Raw genomic sequence first — 19,191 nt, forward strand, 5'->3', positions numbered from 1 at the left:
TGAACTCAGGGCATTCTACCACTGAGGTACACTCCACCACCTCCACCACTGCATGCTGACCTTGAATCTAAGATCCTTCCGTCTCAGCCTCCAAAGTACTAGAATTGCAGACCTGCGTTACCATACCTGAGTCTGAACAGCCAATTCTTGATAACATATGGAAAAGGGATATAAAGAAAGCCTACAGACAGATGACCTCTACAGATAATACTTGTGCTATATTTTAATTAGCATCTTGTTTTTATTTCAACTTTTCTCCCACTGAGAAACATTATGAAACACAAGATTGGTTGAGTTTTACCTTCCTGATTTGGTTGCCAGTGGCAGAAATTGTAGAAACAAAAGCCTGAATAATTCATGATTTGACATACAACATAGTCCTTCAGAATTAAGAACTGAAAGTATTAGCCAGGCATGGTGGCACATGCTTGTAATCCCAGCACTTGGGAGGCTGAGACAAGAGGATCACGCAGGTTCGAAGCCAACCTCTGCTACTTAGTGAGGCTCTCAGCAACTTAGTGAGACCCTGTTTCCAAATAAAGTATAAAATAGGTCTGGGAGTATAGCCCGGAGGTAAAAAAAAAAAAAAACAAACAAACCCTGGGTTCCACCCCCAGTAACACACACACACACACACACACACACACACACACACACACACACGAATTGATAGTATTAAGGCACCACCATTCAACTACTAGAAAAGCTGGGTCTCAGAGGAGACACACCCTACTGATCATTCCCCTCTTCCACATATCTGTCACAAATAGGCCATGGTATTCATGAAGCATACCCATGGCCTGGGGTGGGAGAGGGTGGCAGCAGCCATGTATCTATTAGGCATGACACCATCAAGTGCAGCTTTGGTCCTGGGTCCCAAATCTACCACCCACTTCTATTTAGTACATAGTATGAGATAGGTGCTTAGGGATGCCAGAATGAATGTGAGGCAATCTCTGAATGAATGTGAGGCGATCGCTGCATCAAAAGAGTTCTAGTCAAATCAAGGGAGTCTAAGAAGAGAACTGTGATTCTAGCGGCCCTATGTCAACAGGTCCAGTGTGCGCACAAGGGAGAAGCGCGTCAGTTCCCTCTGGGAGACAGGGCAGGAAAGGCTCCGTGGAGGAGAGGAAGCTGAGCTGGCTGGTGGGTGTGAGGTGGGAACTGAAGCGAGCAGGAGGAAAGGAGCAGAATGGGTAGAGTAAGCTCGTGGGCATTAACAGGATGGAACACAAATAACATGGCATGCTCAGGAACCTGCTAGTGTAGATATGGCTGGTGTATGTGATGAGCCTGAGAGGGCTGCGGATGGTAACACTAGGTAGGAGCAAGGGCTGGGTCACCGATGACCTTGGACCTTGATTGGGAACCAATGAAAGGCTGTAGGCATGACCACATCTTGCTTCTGAGGGATCTATGCTGTGGAGGATGGAATGGAGGGGCGCAAACGCCACCTAGGAAGTGACTGCAAGTGGTAGATGAAAAATGATAGGGCTTGAAATGAAACAGTGGCACCAGGGATGAAGTCAAGGGACTCAAGCAAGGAAAAGCTCAGAGGGAGGGGCTTCTATTAAAGGACACGCCGTGGTAGGAGGCACATATCTGAGGCAGAGGGGAAGGCTCAGTTGATCATCACTGAAATGTAACTACAGGAATGCATATTTAATCTTGTGTTAGTGTCAATTCACACATACAACATTCTTTATAATAACTATCAAGGATGACCTACCAAGGTCAGGGACTTTGGATGATTTTCTAATCTTGGTCTGTAGAAAAAAAGAAGAAATAATGTAAAAAAATGGGGAGGACTAAAATAGTGAACATGGTAAACAATCATGTCATTATTTAGCATATTCCCATCTTCACTTTTTATGGGGGGGGGTCCTAGGGATTGAACCCAGAAGTATTCTACCTCTAAGCCACACCTCCAGCCCCCTTTTTATTGATTTTTTAAAAATCTGAAACAAGGTTTGCTAAGTTGCTGAGGCTGGCCTTGAACCTGCAATCCTGTCTCAGCCTCTCAAGTACTAGAATTATAGGCATGTGCCACAATGCTCGGCTCCCCCCTGACTTTCTTTTTTCTTAAAAATACACTTTATTGTTGAATTATAGTTGCATATCATAATGGAAATCATGTTAACAACGACATATGTGCACACAGCATTGGGTGGGCCCCTCTTCCCTCTTTTTAAGTACTGGGGATTAAACCCAGTGACATTCTACCTCTAAGCTACACTCCCAGCCCGATTTTTTATTCTTTATTTTTAAACAGGGTCTCACTAAGTCGTGGAGAGAGCTCCACTAAGTAGCTGAGGCTAGCCACGAACCTGTGTTCCTCCTGTCTCAGCCTCTTAAGTCCTGGGATTACAAGCATGCGCCACCACGCCCGGCTTCCCCCTTCACTTTCAAGGAGAAATTGCCCTATGGGACCCAAAAAGTTTAAAATAAAACTTTTTAATATATATGACATATGGGTCATTCTTTTATTCTTTTGTTGTTGTTGCTACTGGGGATGGAATCCAGGGGCATTCTACCTCTGAGTTACACCCTCAACCCTACTTTATTTTATTCTGAAGCAGGATCTTACTGAGTTGCAGAGGTTGCTGAGGCTGGCTGCAAACCTGTGATCCTCCTGTCTCAGCCTCAAGTACTAGGATTGTGAGTGCGCACCGCCACGCCTGGCTCTCATGCTTTCAATCTTAATGAACTTGAATACAAATACTGAGCCACAGTCTCATTGCCCTCAACATTCCCATAGACTTAGAAAAATATTCTGACTGTGACAAGAGAACCTAATTTCCTTGAAAGTGATGAAGAACTAGAAGCAAAATTTAGACATTTGAAAACTATTAAAGCACTTCCTTTTATATCCTGATTTGCTACTACTTCCAGATAATTGGCAAAAGAAGGCAATTATTTTGAGACGGTGTTTGCACGCTGAAGACACTGAAGTCAACTGGCTAACAGGAGGCTCCAGAGACGGGAGTAGCTGAAGACTGTAGTAGGTCTGGAGTTTCTTAGCAAATGGCCTTATCAGCTGAAAATGGCTCACCATCCCTCCATTTCAAGGCCAGTCTAAATCTATACAAATAGGCCTCTAATCCTTTGTGGAAAGAAGCCAAAAATAAGTAAACAGATGTTCTGACTGATGAAGAGGTTATTATTATGTAAATAATTAATATATATATATAAATTTTATTATGTTAAAATAGTCCTAGAAGCTGGGTATGGTGGCGTATGCTTGTAATCCCTGCGCTTAGGAGACGGAGGCAGGAGAATGGCGCAGGTTCGAAGCCAGCCTTGTAAGAGACCCTGTTTCCAAATAAAAAATATAAAATAGGTCTGGGAGTATAGCCCAGAGGTAGAAGGGTTCCATCCCCAGTACCAAAAAATACCAAAAACCAAAAACCAAAAAACAGTCCTAGAAAAATATTTCATTTCAGTTTCCCTCCAACTCCTGTAAGATCCACATTCTCTCTAAATTAGCACTTACTGAGTGTCTGTGATACAGCAGGCATCAGAGCCGCATTCTTTCATATCAAGCTGGGGGGGTAGCTCAGTGTCAGAGGGCTGCCTAGTATGAACAAGGCTATGGGCTCCATCCCCGGCGCCATGGCAAGGGGAAGAAATCATAATTAGCCTATCACTTTACAAAGAGTAGTTTAAATCTGCTCAGGGGTTTTGATTTTCAAAACAGAGCTGTATTTACGCACGGTATTCTGAACAAACATTCTCAGAACATAACTGAAGCAAGATTCAACTATTATCAAAAAGACAAAGGATAAGAAATGCTGGTCAGGAAATGGAGAAATGAGAACTCTTGCACACTACTGGTGGAAATGTAAAAAATATAGGTTCCTCAAAAAATTAAAAATAGAACTAACATATGACCCAGCAATCCTACTACTGGGTATATGTCCAAAGGAAATGAATACAGTATGGTGAAGAGACATCTCCACTCCCATGTTCATTGTTCATTGCAACATTATTGACAATAACCAAAAAATGGAAATGGCCTGAACATCCATCAATTGATGGATAAAAAATGTGGTATATATACAATGGAATACTATTTAGCCATAAGAATGAAACCCTATCACTTGTGATAATATAGAGCTGGAGATCATTGTTAAGTGAAATAAGCCAGGTACAGAAACACAAGTACTGTATAATCTCATTCACGTAGAATATAAAAAAGTAGATCACAGAGTCAGAAGAAGAGTCGAAAGAAGAGTCAAATGGTGGTTACCAGAGCCTAGAAAGAGTGTGAGGGGGAAGGACAGGGAAAGGTTGATCAGTGGGTACTAAGTTACAGTTGAAAAGAAATAAGAAGTTCTGGTGTGCTAATATTTCACAGTAGAGTGACTATATATAGTGATAATAGGCTATTTATTTATTTATTTATTTATTTTGTGGTACAGGGGACTGAACCCAGGGCATTCTACCTCTGAATTGTACCCCCAGGCTGACATCGCTCCCTTCCAGAGGTGACTTGATACTCCTTCATCAGCCCCAAAGAATCTAGTGTTCTCTTCCAGTTTCTTATTGCTGGTATCCCTCCAGGGCACCCTGGGCACAGCCCAAGATAAACTCTCACTTGTATGGTGCTTACTGAATCACCACATCCACTCTTGGTCCTGACAGGCTTGGAGAGAAAGGCTGCTGCCCACACAGCCCCTGGGTTATGCTGCCATCCCTGGTTTTAATTCTCTCAGGTGTGAGCGAGTCTGGATCTTCTGTCTCCCAGCACTTTGGGAACAGATTTCAACGCTCTCTAGAAACCCCTCATAAAGCCTGAGGTCAAAAAGGTGGGATGACTTGGAGGAAAAGGAAGCTCACAACATGACAAACGCAAAGAAATTGCTAATATTCTTCACACTCCTCACTTGTTAAAATGAACCTGGCAGAGGGATAGGAGTCATGGAATGGGCTGCAATAATTTCCTTGGGACTCTCTGCACATGGGAAAAATGTATTTTTACTTTTGGGACTTGTAACTGTTTTATTAGCAGCTAAGGAACTGGGCCAGAAAAAGTCCATTTTAACATCTTACTGTGCTCTTAAGCTTACAACACAGATACTGAGACTCTTCTTTTTTTTTTTTTTTTTTTTTTTTTGGTGGTACTGGGGGTGGAAGCCAGGGGCTTTCTACCTCTGGGTTATAGTCCCAGACCTATTTTATATTTTATTTGGAAACAGGGTCTCACTGAGTTGCCGAGAGCCTCACTAAGTAGCTGAGGCTAGCTTCGAACCCATGCGATCCTCCTGTCTCAGCCTCCCAAGCACTAGGATTACAAGCATGTGCCCGTCTATTCTTCTTCTTTTAATATATTATAAGATTTAATGTTGCTGGACATGGTGGCACATGCCTATAACCTGAGGCTGAGACAGGAGCATCACAGGTTCACAGCCAGCCCCAGCTACTTAGTGAGGCCCTCTGCAACTTGGTATGATCCTGTTTTAAAATAGAGCTGAGGGTGTAGCTCAAAGGTAGAAAGCCCCTGGGTTCAATCCCCAGCAACACACACACACACACACACACACACACACACACACGTAAGATTTAATGTGGGTTTAAAAAAAATTCTGAAGCTGGGTGTGGTGGCACATTCTTATAATCCCAGTACTTGTAAGCCTCAGACAGGAGGATCACAGGTTCAAAGCCAGTCTCAGCCACTTAGTGAGGCATTCCACAACTTAGAGAGACCCTGGTTCAAAAATAAAGAATAAAATATAGGACTGGGGTGCCAGGGGTGGTGGCGCCTGCTTATAATCCCAGTACTTGGGAGGCTGATACAGGAGGATCATGGTCCACGGCCAGATGCAGCTACTTAGTGAGGTTTTCTGCAACTTAGTGAGACTGTTTCCAAAGAATGAAAAATAAGCCGGGCGTAGTGGCGCATGCTTGTAATCCCAGCATTCGGGAGGCTAAAACAGGAGGATCGCAGTTCGCAGACAGCCTCAGCTACTTAGTGAGGCCCTCCGCCAACTCAGTGAGACCTTGTTTCAAAATAAATAATAGCCAGGCGTGGTGGCGCACGCTTGTAATCCCCGCGCTTGGGAGGCTGAGACAGGAGGATTGCATGGGTTCGAAGCCAGCCTCAGTTACTTAGTGAGGCTCTCAGCAACTTAGTGAGACCCTGTTTCCAAATAAAATATAAAAAAGGTATGGGAGTATAACCCAGAGGTAGAAAGCCTCTGGGTTCCACCCCCAGTACCACCAAACAAAACAAAACAAAAACAAAAACAAAACAAAATAAAGAATTAAAAATTGGGCAGGGGGTGTAGCTCAGAGATTGAATGCCTCTGGGTTCCATTCCCAGACCCGCAAGAAAAAAAAAATAAAAAAGAATGAAAAATAGGGCTGAGGATAGAGCTTGGAGGTAGAAGGCCCTTGGGTTCAATCTCCAGTACTGAAAAAAAAACCCAAAACTCAAAAATTGAAATAAAATGAAAATAAAATAGGGCTTTGGGTATGGCTCAGAGGTAGAACACTCCTGGATTTCAATCCCTAGTACCACATACACACAATTCTGGTCATAAAATAAATAGCAAAATAAGCAAATCTTTGTAGGCAAAATCTTATTATACATGTAAAAGGTGATTGTACATCATGAGGCCAAGAAATCTATTTTTCCATTTCTGTTCAACAAAGAAATTCTTCAGATAATTACTTAAAAATAATTACAGGGCTGAGAGTGTATAAGAGCATTTACCTAGCATATATAAGACCTGGGTCCAATTCTTAGCACACACCACACAAAAATAAAAATAAAATTAAAATAACTAAAAAATACCAAGCACTTTCCTATAATTTATGTTATCTTTCTTAAACATAAGTAAAAAAGTTTCAACAATGTATTTATGTGTGTGTATATATATATATATTCACACACATATCTTTAAGTTAAAGACATTCATGTTTTAAAAAAGGAAAACTTACCTTGGTTTTCTGGCTTTCTCTTTAGGTCTTCTAATTAAATCTTCCAAATGCTTATTTCTCTCTTCTAAACTGAAGGAAGAAAACAATTGAATGTTTTACTGAAATGAACTTTTCTAGATGCGTTTTTTGTCACGTTCATTATGAGGGATAAAGTCAAATGATAGCCTATCTACACACCATCCATCCATCTCACCATACAGGAATTCAGGTTCTCCTCTAGCAACTCCAATTATTTCTTCATTTATTTATTGGTACAGGGCATTGTACCTCTGATCAAACTCCAAGCCCCCTTTTTATCTTTTTAGTTTGAAATAGGGTCTCGCTAGGTAGCTGAAAGACTTGCTACATTGCCGAGGCTGGTCTTGAGCCTGCCGATTCTCCTGGAATTACAGGTGCGCATCACCAGGCCCAGCTAACTCCAAGTATTTGATCAATTTTTCCCTTCATAGGTCCTAGGTATAAAGAAGGGAACTAAACAGTAGCAAAAACTTCAAAGTGACATTCAGGTATTCTTCTGTTTGTAGTGGGTGGAGAACAGATCCGATTATCTGAGTAAATACAACATTCTACTGGAAGTAGCATGTTAAAAACAGAATCCCTACTCAGGCATGGTGATGTGTACTTATCAAGTACTTGGGAGGCTGAGACAGGAGGATTGCAGGTTCGAGGACAGCCTCAGCAAGTGGTAAGACTCTCACCAACTTAATGAGACCTTGTTTCAAAATAAAAATAAAATAGGGCTGGGGATGTAGCTCAGACATAGAATGCCCCTGGATTCAATCCCCAGTAATGCACGCGCATGCACACACACACACACACACACACACCCTCTGAGCTGTGAACTGCTTTATCGTGGGAAAACATGTAATGGTGTCACAAGACAGTCCAGAACTTTGATGGAACCTGCAATCCTCCTGTCTCAGCTTCCAAGTACTGGGATTGCAGGTGTGCACCACTGCTACTGGCTTAGTTTATTTTTTATTTAAAAAGAACTGAGGATCCGGGCGTGGTGGCGCACGCTTGTAATCCCAGCATTCGGGAGGCTGAGACCGGAGGATCACGGTTCGTGGACAGCCACAGCTACTTAGTGAGGCCCTCTGCAACTCAGTGAGACCCGGTTTCAAAATAAAGAATAAAAAATAGGGCAGGGGGTGTAGCTTGGAGGTAGAATGTCCCTGGGTTCCATCCCCAGACCCGCAAAAAAAAAATAATAATAATAATAATAACCCAGTACTTGGGAGGCTGAGTCAGGAGGATCACAGGTTTGAGGACAGCTTCAGCAAGTAGTGAGACCTGTGTCAAAATAAAAATAAAATAGGGCTGGGGGTGTAGATCGGAGATAGAATGTCCCTGGGTGTAATCCCCAGTACCACAAAAATAAATAAATAAATAAATAAATAAAGCATCTGATGTGGAAAAGAGGATTACAGATTCAAGACTAGCCTCAGCAGTTTAGCAAGACCCTCAGCAATTTAGTGAGACCTTGTTTCAAAATAAAATATAAAAAAGGTTGGGGGAGTAGCTCAGAGGCAGAATGCCACTAGGTAAAATAAATAAATAAATAAATAAATAAATAAATAAACAAACAAACAACTGGAGTAAAGTGCTATGGCCAAAATGGCAATTTTATACCTTTCCCCCCCATGATATGCAGGATTGAACTCAGGGGCATTCTGCTTCCAAGGTACACCCCCAGCCTGATTTTATTTTTTATTTAGAAACAGGGTGGTTTCACTAAATTGCTGAGGCTGGTCTCAAACCTGCAATCCTCCCATTTCAGCCTCCCAAGTCCTGGAGTTACAAGTATGTGCCACTATGCCTGGCCAATTTTATACTGTTTTTAAATCTTATTTGTATTTTGATATTTCATTATTGTAGCTCAGAGGTAAAAGGTTCCATTCCAAGTACCACACACACACATTAAAAAAAAAACTTTTATAGTTACCAATACCTTCATTTTCAGTTATCTTGTGATAAAAGTTTTATAGAAAGTTTATAATTTGGGGGAGGAGGTAAGTGGTTCCTACATAAGCTTAGGCTTATCAGGCTTTATAAATAGCCAACACAGTTTAAGTGAAATTGGGGTAAAGAGAGAAGAAGCAGAATAATAAAGATAATAAGTCAGTGGAAAGCTGCAAAACTTACGAACACTAATTCTGGAATGTTTTAGTATGAATCTCATTCTGATGAGTTTTTCTGGTACTTGATACATATGCACCATACGTGGTGTGGTGCATTTGGTGTGCATTCAATGGTTTTTTTGTGAATAAATTGTAAGCATTAGAAAGCTATTTTATTTGATTATGATAATATACTCGAACATTTCTGGATGTTTTTCACTAATTCCCATTAAAGTTGAATGAAGCTCTGAGATAAGAAAATGAAAATTTTGGTTGTTCAAGTGATCTACACTTTAAGGAAACTAGTCATATTAATGAAGATGGTTTGAATTTATAAAAGTGCACATTTTTCTTCTTTGCAGGAGTAAAATAAAATGAACTTAGAAGCAAATGAGACTAAAATAAAGTATTAGAGCTGGATGCTGTGGCGTATTACCATAATACCAGTACTTGGGAGGCTAAGACAGGAGAATCACAGGTTTGAGGTCAGCCTCAGCAAGTAGTGAGATCTCATCCACCTAGCAAGACATTGTTTCAAAATAAAAATAAAAAATAGGTGTAGAGGTGCACACTTGTAATCCCATTGTACTGGGAAGGCTGAGACAGGAGAATCACAGGTTTGAAGACAGTCTCAGCAAGTAGTGAGACTCTAATCAGCCTAGCAAGACTCTGTTTCCAAATTAAAAAAAAAAAAAAGGTTGGGAGTGTATCTCAGAGGAAGAATGCCCCTGGGTTCAATTCCCAGTGACACACACACACACACACACACACACACACACACACGAATATTTACAAAGTTAAATATTTCATTTTATCAACTTACTGTGCAATCTGGAAATGGGATATCTCCAGCCTTTGGTCAGCACATTTGATAATTTCTTCATATGATGTAACCTTGAAAACATAAACTAAACAGATTATTCTTTGACAAATTCTAGTATTTTTTTTTTTGGTAGTACTGGAGATTGAACCCAGGGGATTCTACCTCCAAGCTACACCTTCAGCCCCATTTTTTCTTTTTGATTTTCAAACAGGGCCTAAGTTGCCGAGGCCCTCACTAAGTAGCTGAGGCTGGCGGCAAACTGAGATCTTCCTGTCTCTGTCTCCCAAGTACTGGGATTACAAGTGTGCACCCCCATGCCTAGCTGACAAATTCTAGTATTCTTATTTAATTTTGTTGATTTTCTCCTTTTTAAAAATCTCTACAATTTGAAGTTCAATTATTTGATGACAATTAAAAATTCATAATATATTATATATTGAATATGAATAATAATATAATTATACCTACTTATCATGCAGGAAAAAGTAAAGTGCCAAAAATGTACAACTGTAGTGAGTCAACTATAACTATATATATGCACACCAACTAAGGCTTATGCTCTATTTGGTTAAAGTTAATACAGCTTTTTCTGTTTATTTTTGGTAGTACTGAGGATTGAACCCAGGGGCATTCTACCTCTGAGCTACACCCCCAGCTCTATTTTATTTTTATTTTTGAAACAGTATCTCACTAGGCTGATGAGATTCTGTTTGCTGAGGCCATCCTCCAACCTGCAATTCTCCTGTCTCAGCCTCTCAAGTACAGGAATTATAGGCGTGCACCACCATGCTTGGCTTGTTAATGCAGTTTTTAAAAGTAAAAGAATCCTAAGTTGGTAAAGCTTATCATTACCATGACGATGAAGCAGTAATACAAAAACTTCAACTTGCCTTCAGCAGAATGGACAGGCATACAATGCTACTTGCTTGCTTCCGGCTATAAGACTAATGGGGACATTTTAGAATGCCATTATGAAGTAAAAGGGACTAATATTATCATGCTATATCAAACTTCAGATTCTCTTCAGTTTTAAGATTTTAGTGTTTGAATATTTGACATATTTTTAAGGGCAAAACTTGTGTAAGAAAATATGTACCTTATTTGTTAAGTTGCCTAAATGTCTTTGATACTTGTCATTTTCTTCAATTAGTCTGTTGCAATGGTCTTCTTTAAACTCTAGAAGACTTCCCAATTTTGTGATCTATGAAGAAACATTAGTAAAAATACTATCCTAGAAACTATCACATGGGTATTAAGAGCAAATGAGAACAATGAGCTGTACTTTATGCCAATATTCTCCCACTAAGTCCCATTATCCCAGATGCAACATGAACTTAAAGACTAATTATTTAAAGCAGCGGCTGTAACCTAGCAGTAGAATGCTTGCCCAGCATGCACAAGGCCCTAGGTTTGATCTCCATCACAGGAAAAAAAAAAAAGAAAGAAAAAACGGGGGTGGTGGTAATTTCCATTATTATTGTTTCATCTCTCTCTCTAATCCCCACTCTTTATTTTCCTAGAGTATTTTAAAGCAAATCTGCCAGCATATTGACTCATACTTTTCAATATATATCCCTAACAAATAAGGGCTTTAAAAAACACAATACTACTGCTATCATCTACTAAAGTGAATTTTTCTTTCTTTTGGTGCTAGGAATTGAACCCACAGATTAGCGCTTGATAAGCATTGCGCTCTACCACAGAACAATAAGCCCAGTTACTTCTTATTATCATCTAATATTCAAACTGTGTTCACATTTCTGCTATCATCTTACAAATACCTTCTCATAGTTCTTTTGTTGGCGTTCGCACACTGCATTTAGTTGATTTTTTCTTTAAATCGCTAGCCTCTTTCAGTCTGCAATAGCTATTCTCTTCTCCCATCCTTTCTCATACCAATTATTATTTATTTACATTCTTCACATTCTACACCTATTGTCATGGTATCATCTAATATAGTTCCTGTCCACCAACAGTTAGCTCTATAACATAGATTCCCCAACATATTGGCTTACTACCCCTCTTCAGAAAAAAATTACTCAGTGCTCCGCTGGGTGCTTCTACTGCCCCCTTATTTTTATTCAGTGTTGCCCGATTGCATCCAAGGCTACTACTGCTCCTCCTCAATCAGTCTAACATCTCTCCCCACCAGGGATGGTATCCAACTTTGGGAGTCTGTAGTTAGAAACTAGTTTTCAGATCGAGTTGTTTTGGTAATAATACATCATAGATGGCCAGGTGTGGTGGCGCACGCTTGCAATCCCAGCATTCGGGAGGCTGAGACAGGAGGACTGCGGTTCGGGGACAGCCTCAGCTACTTAGTAAGGCCCTTTGCAACCCAGTGAGACCCTGTTTCAAAATAAGAAATAAAAAAATAGCCGGGCTTCGTGGGGCAGGCTTGTAATCCCAGCATTCGGGAGGCTGAGACCAGAGGATGGAGGTTCGCAGACAGCCTCATCTACTTAGTGAGGCCCTCTGCAACTCAGTGAGACCCGGTTTCAAAATAAAGAAGAAAAAATAGGGCAGGGGGTGTAGCTCGGAGGTCAAATGCTCCTGGGTTCCATCCCTAGACCCGCAAAAAAAAAATAAATAAATAAAAAAATAAAATAAATAAATAAATAAATAAGGCTGGGGGTGTCGCTTGGAGGTAGAATGCCCCTGGGTTCCATCCCCAATACTGCAAAGAAAAAAGAAAAAAAGAAAAAAGAATACATCATAGATGTATCATGTCAGGAGGCACAGAGTATGTCTGTCTGTCTGTCTCTTTTTTTTTTTTGTGTGTGTGTGGGTCTGAGGATGGAACCCAGGGGCATTTGACCTTCAAGTTATACCCCCAACCCTATTTTTTATTCTTTATTTTGAAACCAGGTCTCACTGAGTTGCAGAGGGCCTCACTAAGTAGCTGAGGCTGTCCGTGAACCCCAATCCTCTGGTCTCAGCCTCCCAAATCCTAGCCAAAAAGGCTAGGATTACAAGCCTGCGCCACCACTCCTGGCTTCTGTCTCACTTTTAATGGGCTTGATATTGACCAGATGGTCCATCTGGCCCATTCATTACAAGTTCCAGATCAGTCTTAAGTTATTTAGCTGCCATTAAGATAACTGCTTAGATTCCTTATATTCAAAGATGAAAAACCAGAATTTTCTAAATGTATCTTTTCTTCTGCCTCTAATAATATACATTCTTCAATGAATAACTCTACATGAATTATTTGGCTTCTCTGAGATATAGTTTTTGCAGAAAACACGACAGTGAATTTTATATATATATATATATATATATATATATATATATATATATATATTTTTTTTTTTTTTTTTTTTTTTTTTTTTTTTTTGCGTACTGGGGATTGAACCCAGGGGCATTCTACCTCTGAGCTACATCCCTAGCCCTATTTTTCATTCTTTATTTTGAAACAGGGCCTAAGTTGTGGAGGGCCTCACTAAGTAGCTGAGGCTGGCCATGAACCTGCGATCCCCCGTCTCAGCCTCCTAAGTACTGGGATCGCAAGGGAGTGCCACCATGCCCGACTTTTTTTTTTTTTTTTGAGATGGAGTCTTGCTATGTTTCCCAGGATATCCCTGAACTCAGGGGTTCAAGTGATCCTCCTGCCTCAGCCTTCCAAGTAGCTGAGACTACAGGCACATGCCACCATACTGGCTTTAAATTTTTGATTCACACTTAATAGTTGTATGTATTTATGCAGAAAAGTGGATGGAACTAGAGGACATTATATTAAGTAAAATAAGTCAGACACAGAAAGTCAGATACCACATGTTCTGTCTCATGTGTAAATGCTAAAAAAAAAATTGATCTGAGTGAAAAATAGTGATTACTTAGGTCTGGGAAGAGTCAGAAGAAGAAGGGACACTAGTTTGGATATGGGTATCAAAACAGAAAGAAGTAATGAGTTCCAGTGTTCTAACAGTGGGGTGACTAGTTCACAATAACCTACTATACATTTTACGAAAAACTAGGAGAGAGGAACTCAAAGTTCCAAACACAAAGTAATAATAAGGAAATGGAAATGTTAATTATCCTGATGGGTAAATTGTATACATTTATTGAAAGATCATAATGTACCAACAAATTTTTAAATTCCTCTATAATTATATAGATAATAAGGTAATATTACCATTTTATTCTATCATATTTTTCCCTGCTTTTTATTTTTTTTTCTTTTTGGTACTGAGAATTAAATCCAGAAGCTTTCTATCACTGAACTATACCCCCTGCCCTATTTTATTTTTTAGTTTTGAAATAGGGTGTCACTAATTTGTCACTAAATTGTTAGGCTGGCCTTGAACCCGGGATCCTTCTGTTTCAGCCTCCAATTACTGTGATTACAGGCATATGCCACCATATTTGGCTTCTCTGTTTTTATTTTTACATACCACCTGAAGTAAACTATGACAGTTATTTCTCAATCATGGTTATTGTACACAGCTCTTACGGTAGCATCTGCAGCAATATAAACATGCTTCATCCATAATGAAAAAATAACACGTAGCCAAGCATGGTGGTGCACTTTTTAATCCCACTACTTGGGAAGCTGAGATGGGAGGATGGCAGGTTCGTGGCCAGCCTTAGCTACTTAATGAGACCTCTGCAACTTAGTGAGACCCTGTTTCAAAATAAAAAATAAACTAGGGCTAGGGGTGTAGTTGTGTAGTTCAGAAGTAGAATGTGTTCAGTCCCCAGTACCAAAAACATAACAAAGCAAAACAAAAAACAAAAAAATACATCAATTCCATACTTTTGTATGTATATAATATTGCCATAATGTTAGTATGTGACCATTGTTTTTTTCTTTTTGCAGGTCTGGGGAAGGAACCCAGGGGCATTCGAACTCCAAGCTACACCCCCTGCCCTATTTTTTATTCTTTATTTTGAAACAGGGTCTCACTAAGTTGCAGAGGGCCTCACTAAGTAGCTGAGGCTGTCCGCAAAACACGATCCTCAGGTCTCAGCCTCCTAAATTGCTGGGATTACAAGCATGAGCCATCACGCCCGGCTTAGTATGTGGCCATTTTTTTTTTTTTTTGGTGGTATTGGGGTTCCTGGAAGCCCTTCTACCTCTGGGCTACACTCCCAGACCTATTTTATATTTTTGAAACAGGGTCTCTTACGCCAGTGCGGCTGGCTTCGAACCGCGGGATCCTCCTGTCTCTGTCTCCCAAGTGCGGGGATTACAAGCGTGCGCCACCACGCCGGGCAGTATGTGGCCATTTTAACAAGTATATATTTTAAATTTTTTTATTGGTACACTATAGTCATACATCTTAGTGGGGTACAAGATGGCAAAGGCATACATGCATACATTACCCAATTATCCTTTACCCAATTCCCACTCCATTTAACAAGCATATGTATATGTATATATATAGGTGGTACTGGGGTTCCGGGAAGCCCTTCTACCTCCGGGCTACACTCCAGACCTATTTTTCTTTTATATTTTTATTTGGAAACAGGGTCTCTTAAGCCAGTGTGGCTGGCTTCGAACCTGCACGATCCTCCTGTTTCTGCCTCCCAAGTGCGGGGATTACAAGTGTGTGCCACCATGCCCGACTACAAGCATTTTTTTTTTTGGTGGTACTGGAGGTGGAACCCAGAGGCTTTCTACCTCCGGGCTATACTCCCAGACCCATTTTCTATTTTATTTGGAAACAGGGTCTCACTAAGTTGCTGAGAGCCTCACTAAGTAGCTGAGGCTGGCTTCAAATGTGCGCGATCCTCCTGTCTCAGCCTCCCAAGCGCGGGGATTACAAGCGTGCACCACCACGCCCAGCTTACAAGCATATTTTTTAAGGTTGAAAATTTCTCAAACTTATTAATAAAATGGTGTCAGGTAAAAATCAACAGCAAGGCAACAAAAGGTCTTTCTTACCAAGAAATCAAGTTCTTCATTTAGATTGTGGTACTTATCCAGTTTGGCTCCCAATAAGACAGGTGCATCTATGACATTCTTGGCTTCCTCTGAATTGAAATCTGTGGCCTAAGATTAAACACATTTGTGCTCATTTTCAATACTTACACATCCTTAAATCATTTGGCAACAGGTATGTCATTACTTTAAAAATCAAGCCAGGTATGGGGGTGCACACCTATAACCCCAGTACTTGGGAGACAGAGACAGGAGAATTGCAGGTTCCAGATCAGCCTCAGCAACCTAGCAAGACCCTATTTCAAAATTAAAAAAAAAAAATAAAAAGGGCTGGGGATATAGCTCAGAAGTAGAATGCCCCTTGGTTCAACCTCCAGTACCACACACACACACACACACACACACACACACACACTCAAAAAAAATCAGAGAGATAATGCAGTGATTAGTGCTAGAATCATAGAGTACAAAATTTATAGCTAAAGCCAGGTGTGGTGGTGCATGCCTCTAATTCCAGTACTTGGGAGTGTGAGACAAGAGGATTGCCGGTTCTTAGTCAGCCTCAGCAACTTAGTGAGGCTTTCTACAACTCGGTGAGACTCTATTTCAAAAAAATAAAAATTAGCCGGGTCTGGTGGCACACGCTTGTAATCCCAGCATTTGGAAGGCTGAGACAGGAGGATCACAGATCGCAGACAGACTCGGCTACTTAGTGAGGTCCCTTTGCAACTCAGTGAGACCCTGTTTCAAAATAAAGAATAAAAAATAGGGCTAGGGGTATAGTTCAGAGGTAGAATGCCCTGTGTTCCATCCCCAGAACTGCAAAACAAAGAAACAAACACTAAAAACTAAAATAGAGGTAGGGTATAGCTCAGAGATAGAATGCCCCTGTGTTCAATCCCCAGTACCACAACAAAACAAAACAAAAAAATTGAAAACTTATAGCTAGAAGACTTCAACAAATTTACTGAGAACATAAATAAATGAAATATATAAAATTGTATTTTTGTATGTTAAAGACAATGCATAATAAATATTAAACTCACCTCAATAATGTGATCTTGAAATGCTTTTTCATTAGCAATTAACTCTTTAAATGCTGTAATTTTGTCTTTATGCTTCAGCAGCTAAAAGAAAAAGCATTGTATATTTCAGAGGATAAGAAATAAAACTGCATTCTATCACATTTATGATAAAACCATCATGCCATGCAGAGTTCTAGTCTCCAAAAGACATCCTGTTTTTACAGCTCTTCTGAGGAAAAGAGATCGCACAGCAGCCCTCAGACTGCCAAGCTCAGAAAGGCCTGCTAGGGAGGCCTCGGACCACAAGCCATGGGAGGGTTTCCACAGTTCCTTGAGAGGCGCGCCTCACTGGGCTAGCCTATTTGTTCAGAGCATGAGGTTTAAACTGAGCATGTGATTTCCATCTGGGGGCCGAAATTTTGGTATGTGCTGGCAAAGGGTGCCCAAGTGAATAGCTCCCCGGGAGGTGGGGTGGGAGGGCACTAGGTCTTTAAAAAGCTTCCCTGGTAGCACTTCACACCTGTCCTCCCAACTCACTGTTGGGGAATGAAGCCTATCCTGTGGGGCCTGTGAAGTGCTCCTGGAAGCTTCCACCTCATTCCTTCCTGGCTATCCCTTAGCTGATTTTGCTTTCTAGACTTTTGCTGTAATAAATCATGGCTGTGATGAAAACTAGACTAGATTCTGGGTCTTTTGAGTCACTTGGGAAATCATTAAATCTGGGGGTACCCTTGGGGGGAGACTTATCCTAATACTCAAGTATTATTATAGTTTAGCCACTAAAAAAAAATTTTTTTTTGTGCAGTCTACCTCCAAGCCACAACCTCAGTCCTATTTTATTATTTAAGTTGCTGAAAGCCTCACTGAATTTCTGAGGCTGGCTTTGAACTTGTGATCCTCTTGTCTCGGCCTCCCAAGTACTGGGATTATAAGCATGTATCACCACATCCAGTTAAAATTATTATTATCATTATATTATTATTTGTGATACTAGAGCTTGAACTCATGGCATTCTACTTTATTTTCTATTTTGAAACAGGGTCTTGCTAGATTGCTGAGAATCTCACTACTTGCTAAAGCTGTCCTTGAACCTGTGCTCCTCCTGTCTCAGCCTTCCAAATACTGATATTACAAGCATATGCCACCATGCACAGGTTTTTTTTTTGTTTGTTTGTTTTTTTGTTTTTTTTGGTGGTACTGGGGATGGAACCCAGGGACCTTCTACCTCTGGGCTACACTCCCACACCTATATTATATTTTATTTGAAAACAGGGTCTCACTAAGTTGCTGAGAGCCTCACTAAGTAGCAGAGGCTGGCTTTGAACTTGCACGATCCTCCTCTCTCAGCCTCCCAAGCACTGGGATTACAAGCATGTGCCACCACGCCCAGCTCACCATGCACATTTTTTTATACTTTTTTTTTGTGTGTGTGGTACTTGGGGTGGAACCCAGGGGTTTTCTACCTCCGGGCTATACCCCCAGACCTATTTTTGGAAACAGGGTCTCACTAAGTTGCTGAGAGCCTCACTAAGTAGCAGAGGCTGGCTTCGAACCTGTGTGATCCTCCTGTCTCAGCCTCCCAAGTGCGGGGATTGCAGGCATGCGCCACCACGCCCGGCTTTTTCACCATGCACATTTTAAAATTACTTTTTAAAGAAAAAAAAATTGGGGCTCGGGCGTGGTGGCACACACTTGTAATCCCCGCGCTTGGGAGGCAGAGACAGGAGGATCGCGCAGGTTTGAAGCCAGCCGTGTGCGCTGGCTTAGGAGACCCTGTTTCCAAATAAAAATGTAAAAATAGGTCTGGGAGTGTAGCCCGGAGGTAGAAGGGCTTTCAGGAACCCCAGTACCACCAAAACAACAACAACATCACAACAACAATAAAAAAAAACACTGTTTTAAGTGGTCACAAGTACAAATAAAAAAAAAGTGGGGCTGGAGGTATATCAGTGGCAGAATGTATGCTTAACATGCACAGGTTCTGTATTCAATCCTCAGTACCCCCTGAAAAAAGCCAATTTTGTCCAAATGCAATTGATAGTTACCTCTTTGTTCACTTGTTCCTGTAGTATAATGACTATAAATCTTAATATTTAGTATCCAAATTCTCCAAATGTTACATTATTACATTTTTACTATAAAATATTTCTACTATTTAAAACAAATAGAGAAAAAATTTTAGGGCACCCCCAGGTAACCAACATTCAGCTTCAACAATTCACAGCTAATGTTCCTCTCTTCTAGCCACCCAAGCTTCCAAAAGGAAAGGAGGCCAAGGGAAGAAGGGAGCCCAGGCTCCTGGTGTCATCAAGAAGCAGGAGGTGCCGGGCGTGGTAGCGCACGCTTGTAATCCTCACATTCAGGAGGCTGAGACCAGAGGATTGTGGTTCGCGGACA

General features: G+C 40.8%; 1 protein-coding gene across 1 annotated transcript in view; it reads right to left on the reverse strand.

Moving 5' to 3' along the window:
• CAGE1 (cancer antigen 1) overlaps window positions 1–19,191 on the reverse strand; it is a gene marked incomplete at its 3' end in the record, with an annotated part of 53,634 nt that overhangs the window by 11,090 nt on the left and 23,353 nt on the right. Inside the window, exons 7-13 of the mRNA XM_080710270.1 lie at window positions 16,816–16,896; window positions 15,773–15,880; window positions 10,982–11,086; window positions 9,886–9,956; window positions 6,943–7,011; window positions 1,730–1,766; window positions 794–895 (exon numbers count right to left, since the gene is read on the reverse strand). Of these exons, the coding sequence (XP_080566396.1) occupies window positions 794–895; window positions 1,730–1,766; window positions 6,943–7,011; window positions 9,886–9,956; window positions 10,982–11,086; window positions 15,773–15,880; window positions 16,816–16,896 (573 nt within the window). The remainder of the gene's footprint in view (window positions 1–793; window positions 896–1,729; window positions 1,767–6,942; window positions 7,012–9,885; window positions 9,957–10,981; window positions 11,087–15,772; window positions 15,881–16,815; window positions 16,897–19,191) is intronic.

Source organism: Muscardinus avellanarius (assembly GCF_963383645.1).
Source record: "Muscardinus avellanarius genome assembly, chromosome: 14".
In the NCBI taxonomy this organism is placed as follows: domain Eukaryota; kingdom Metazoa; phylum Chordata; class Mammalia; order Rodentia; family Gliridae; genus Muscardinus; species Muscardinus avellanarius.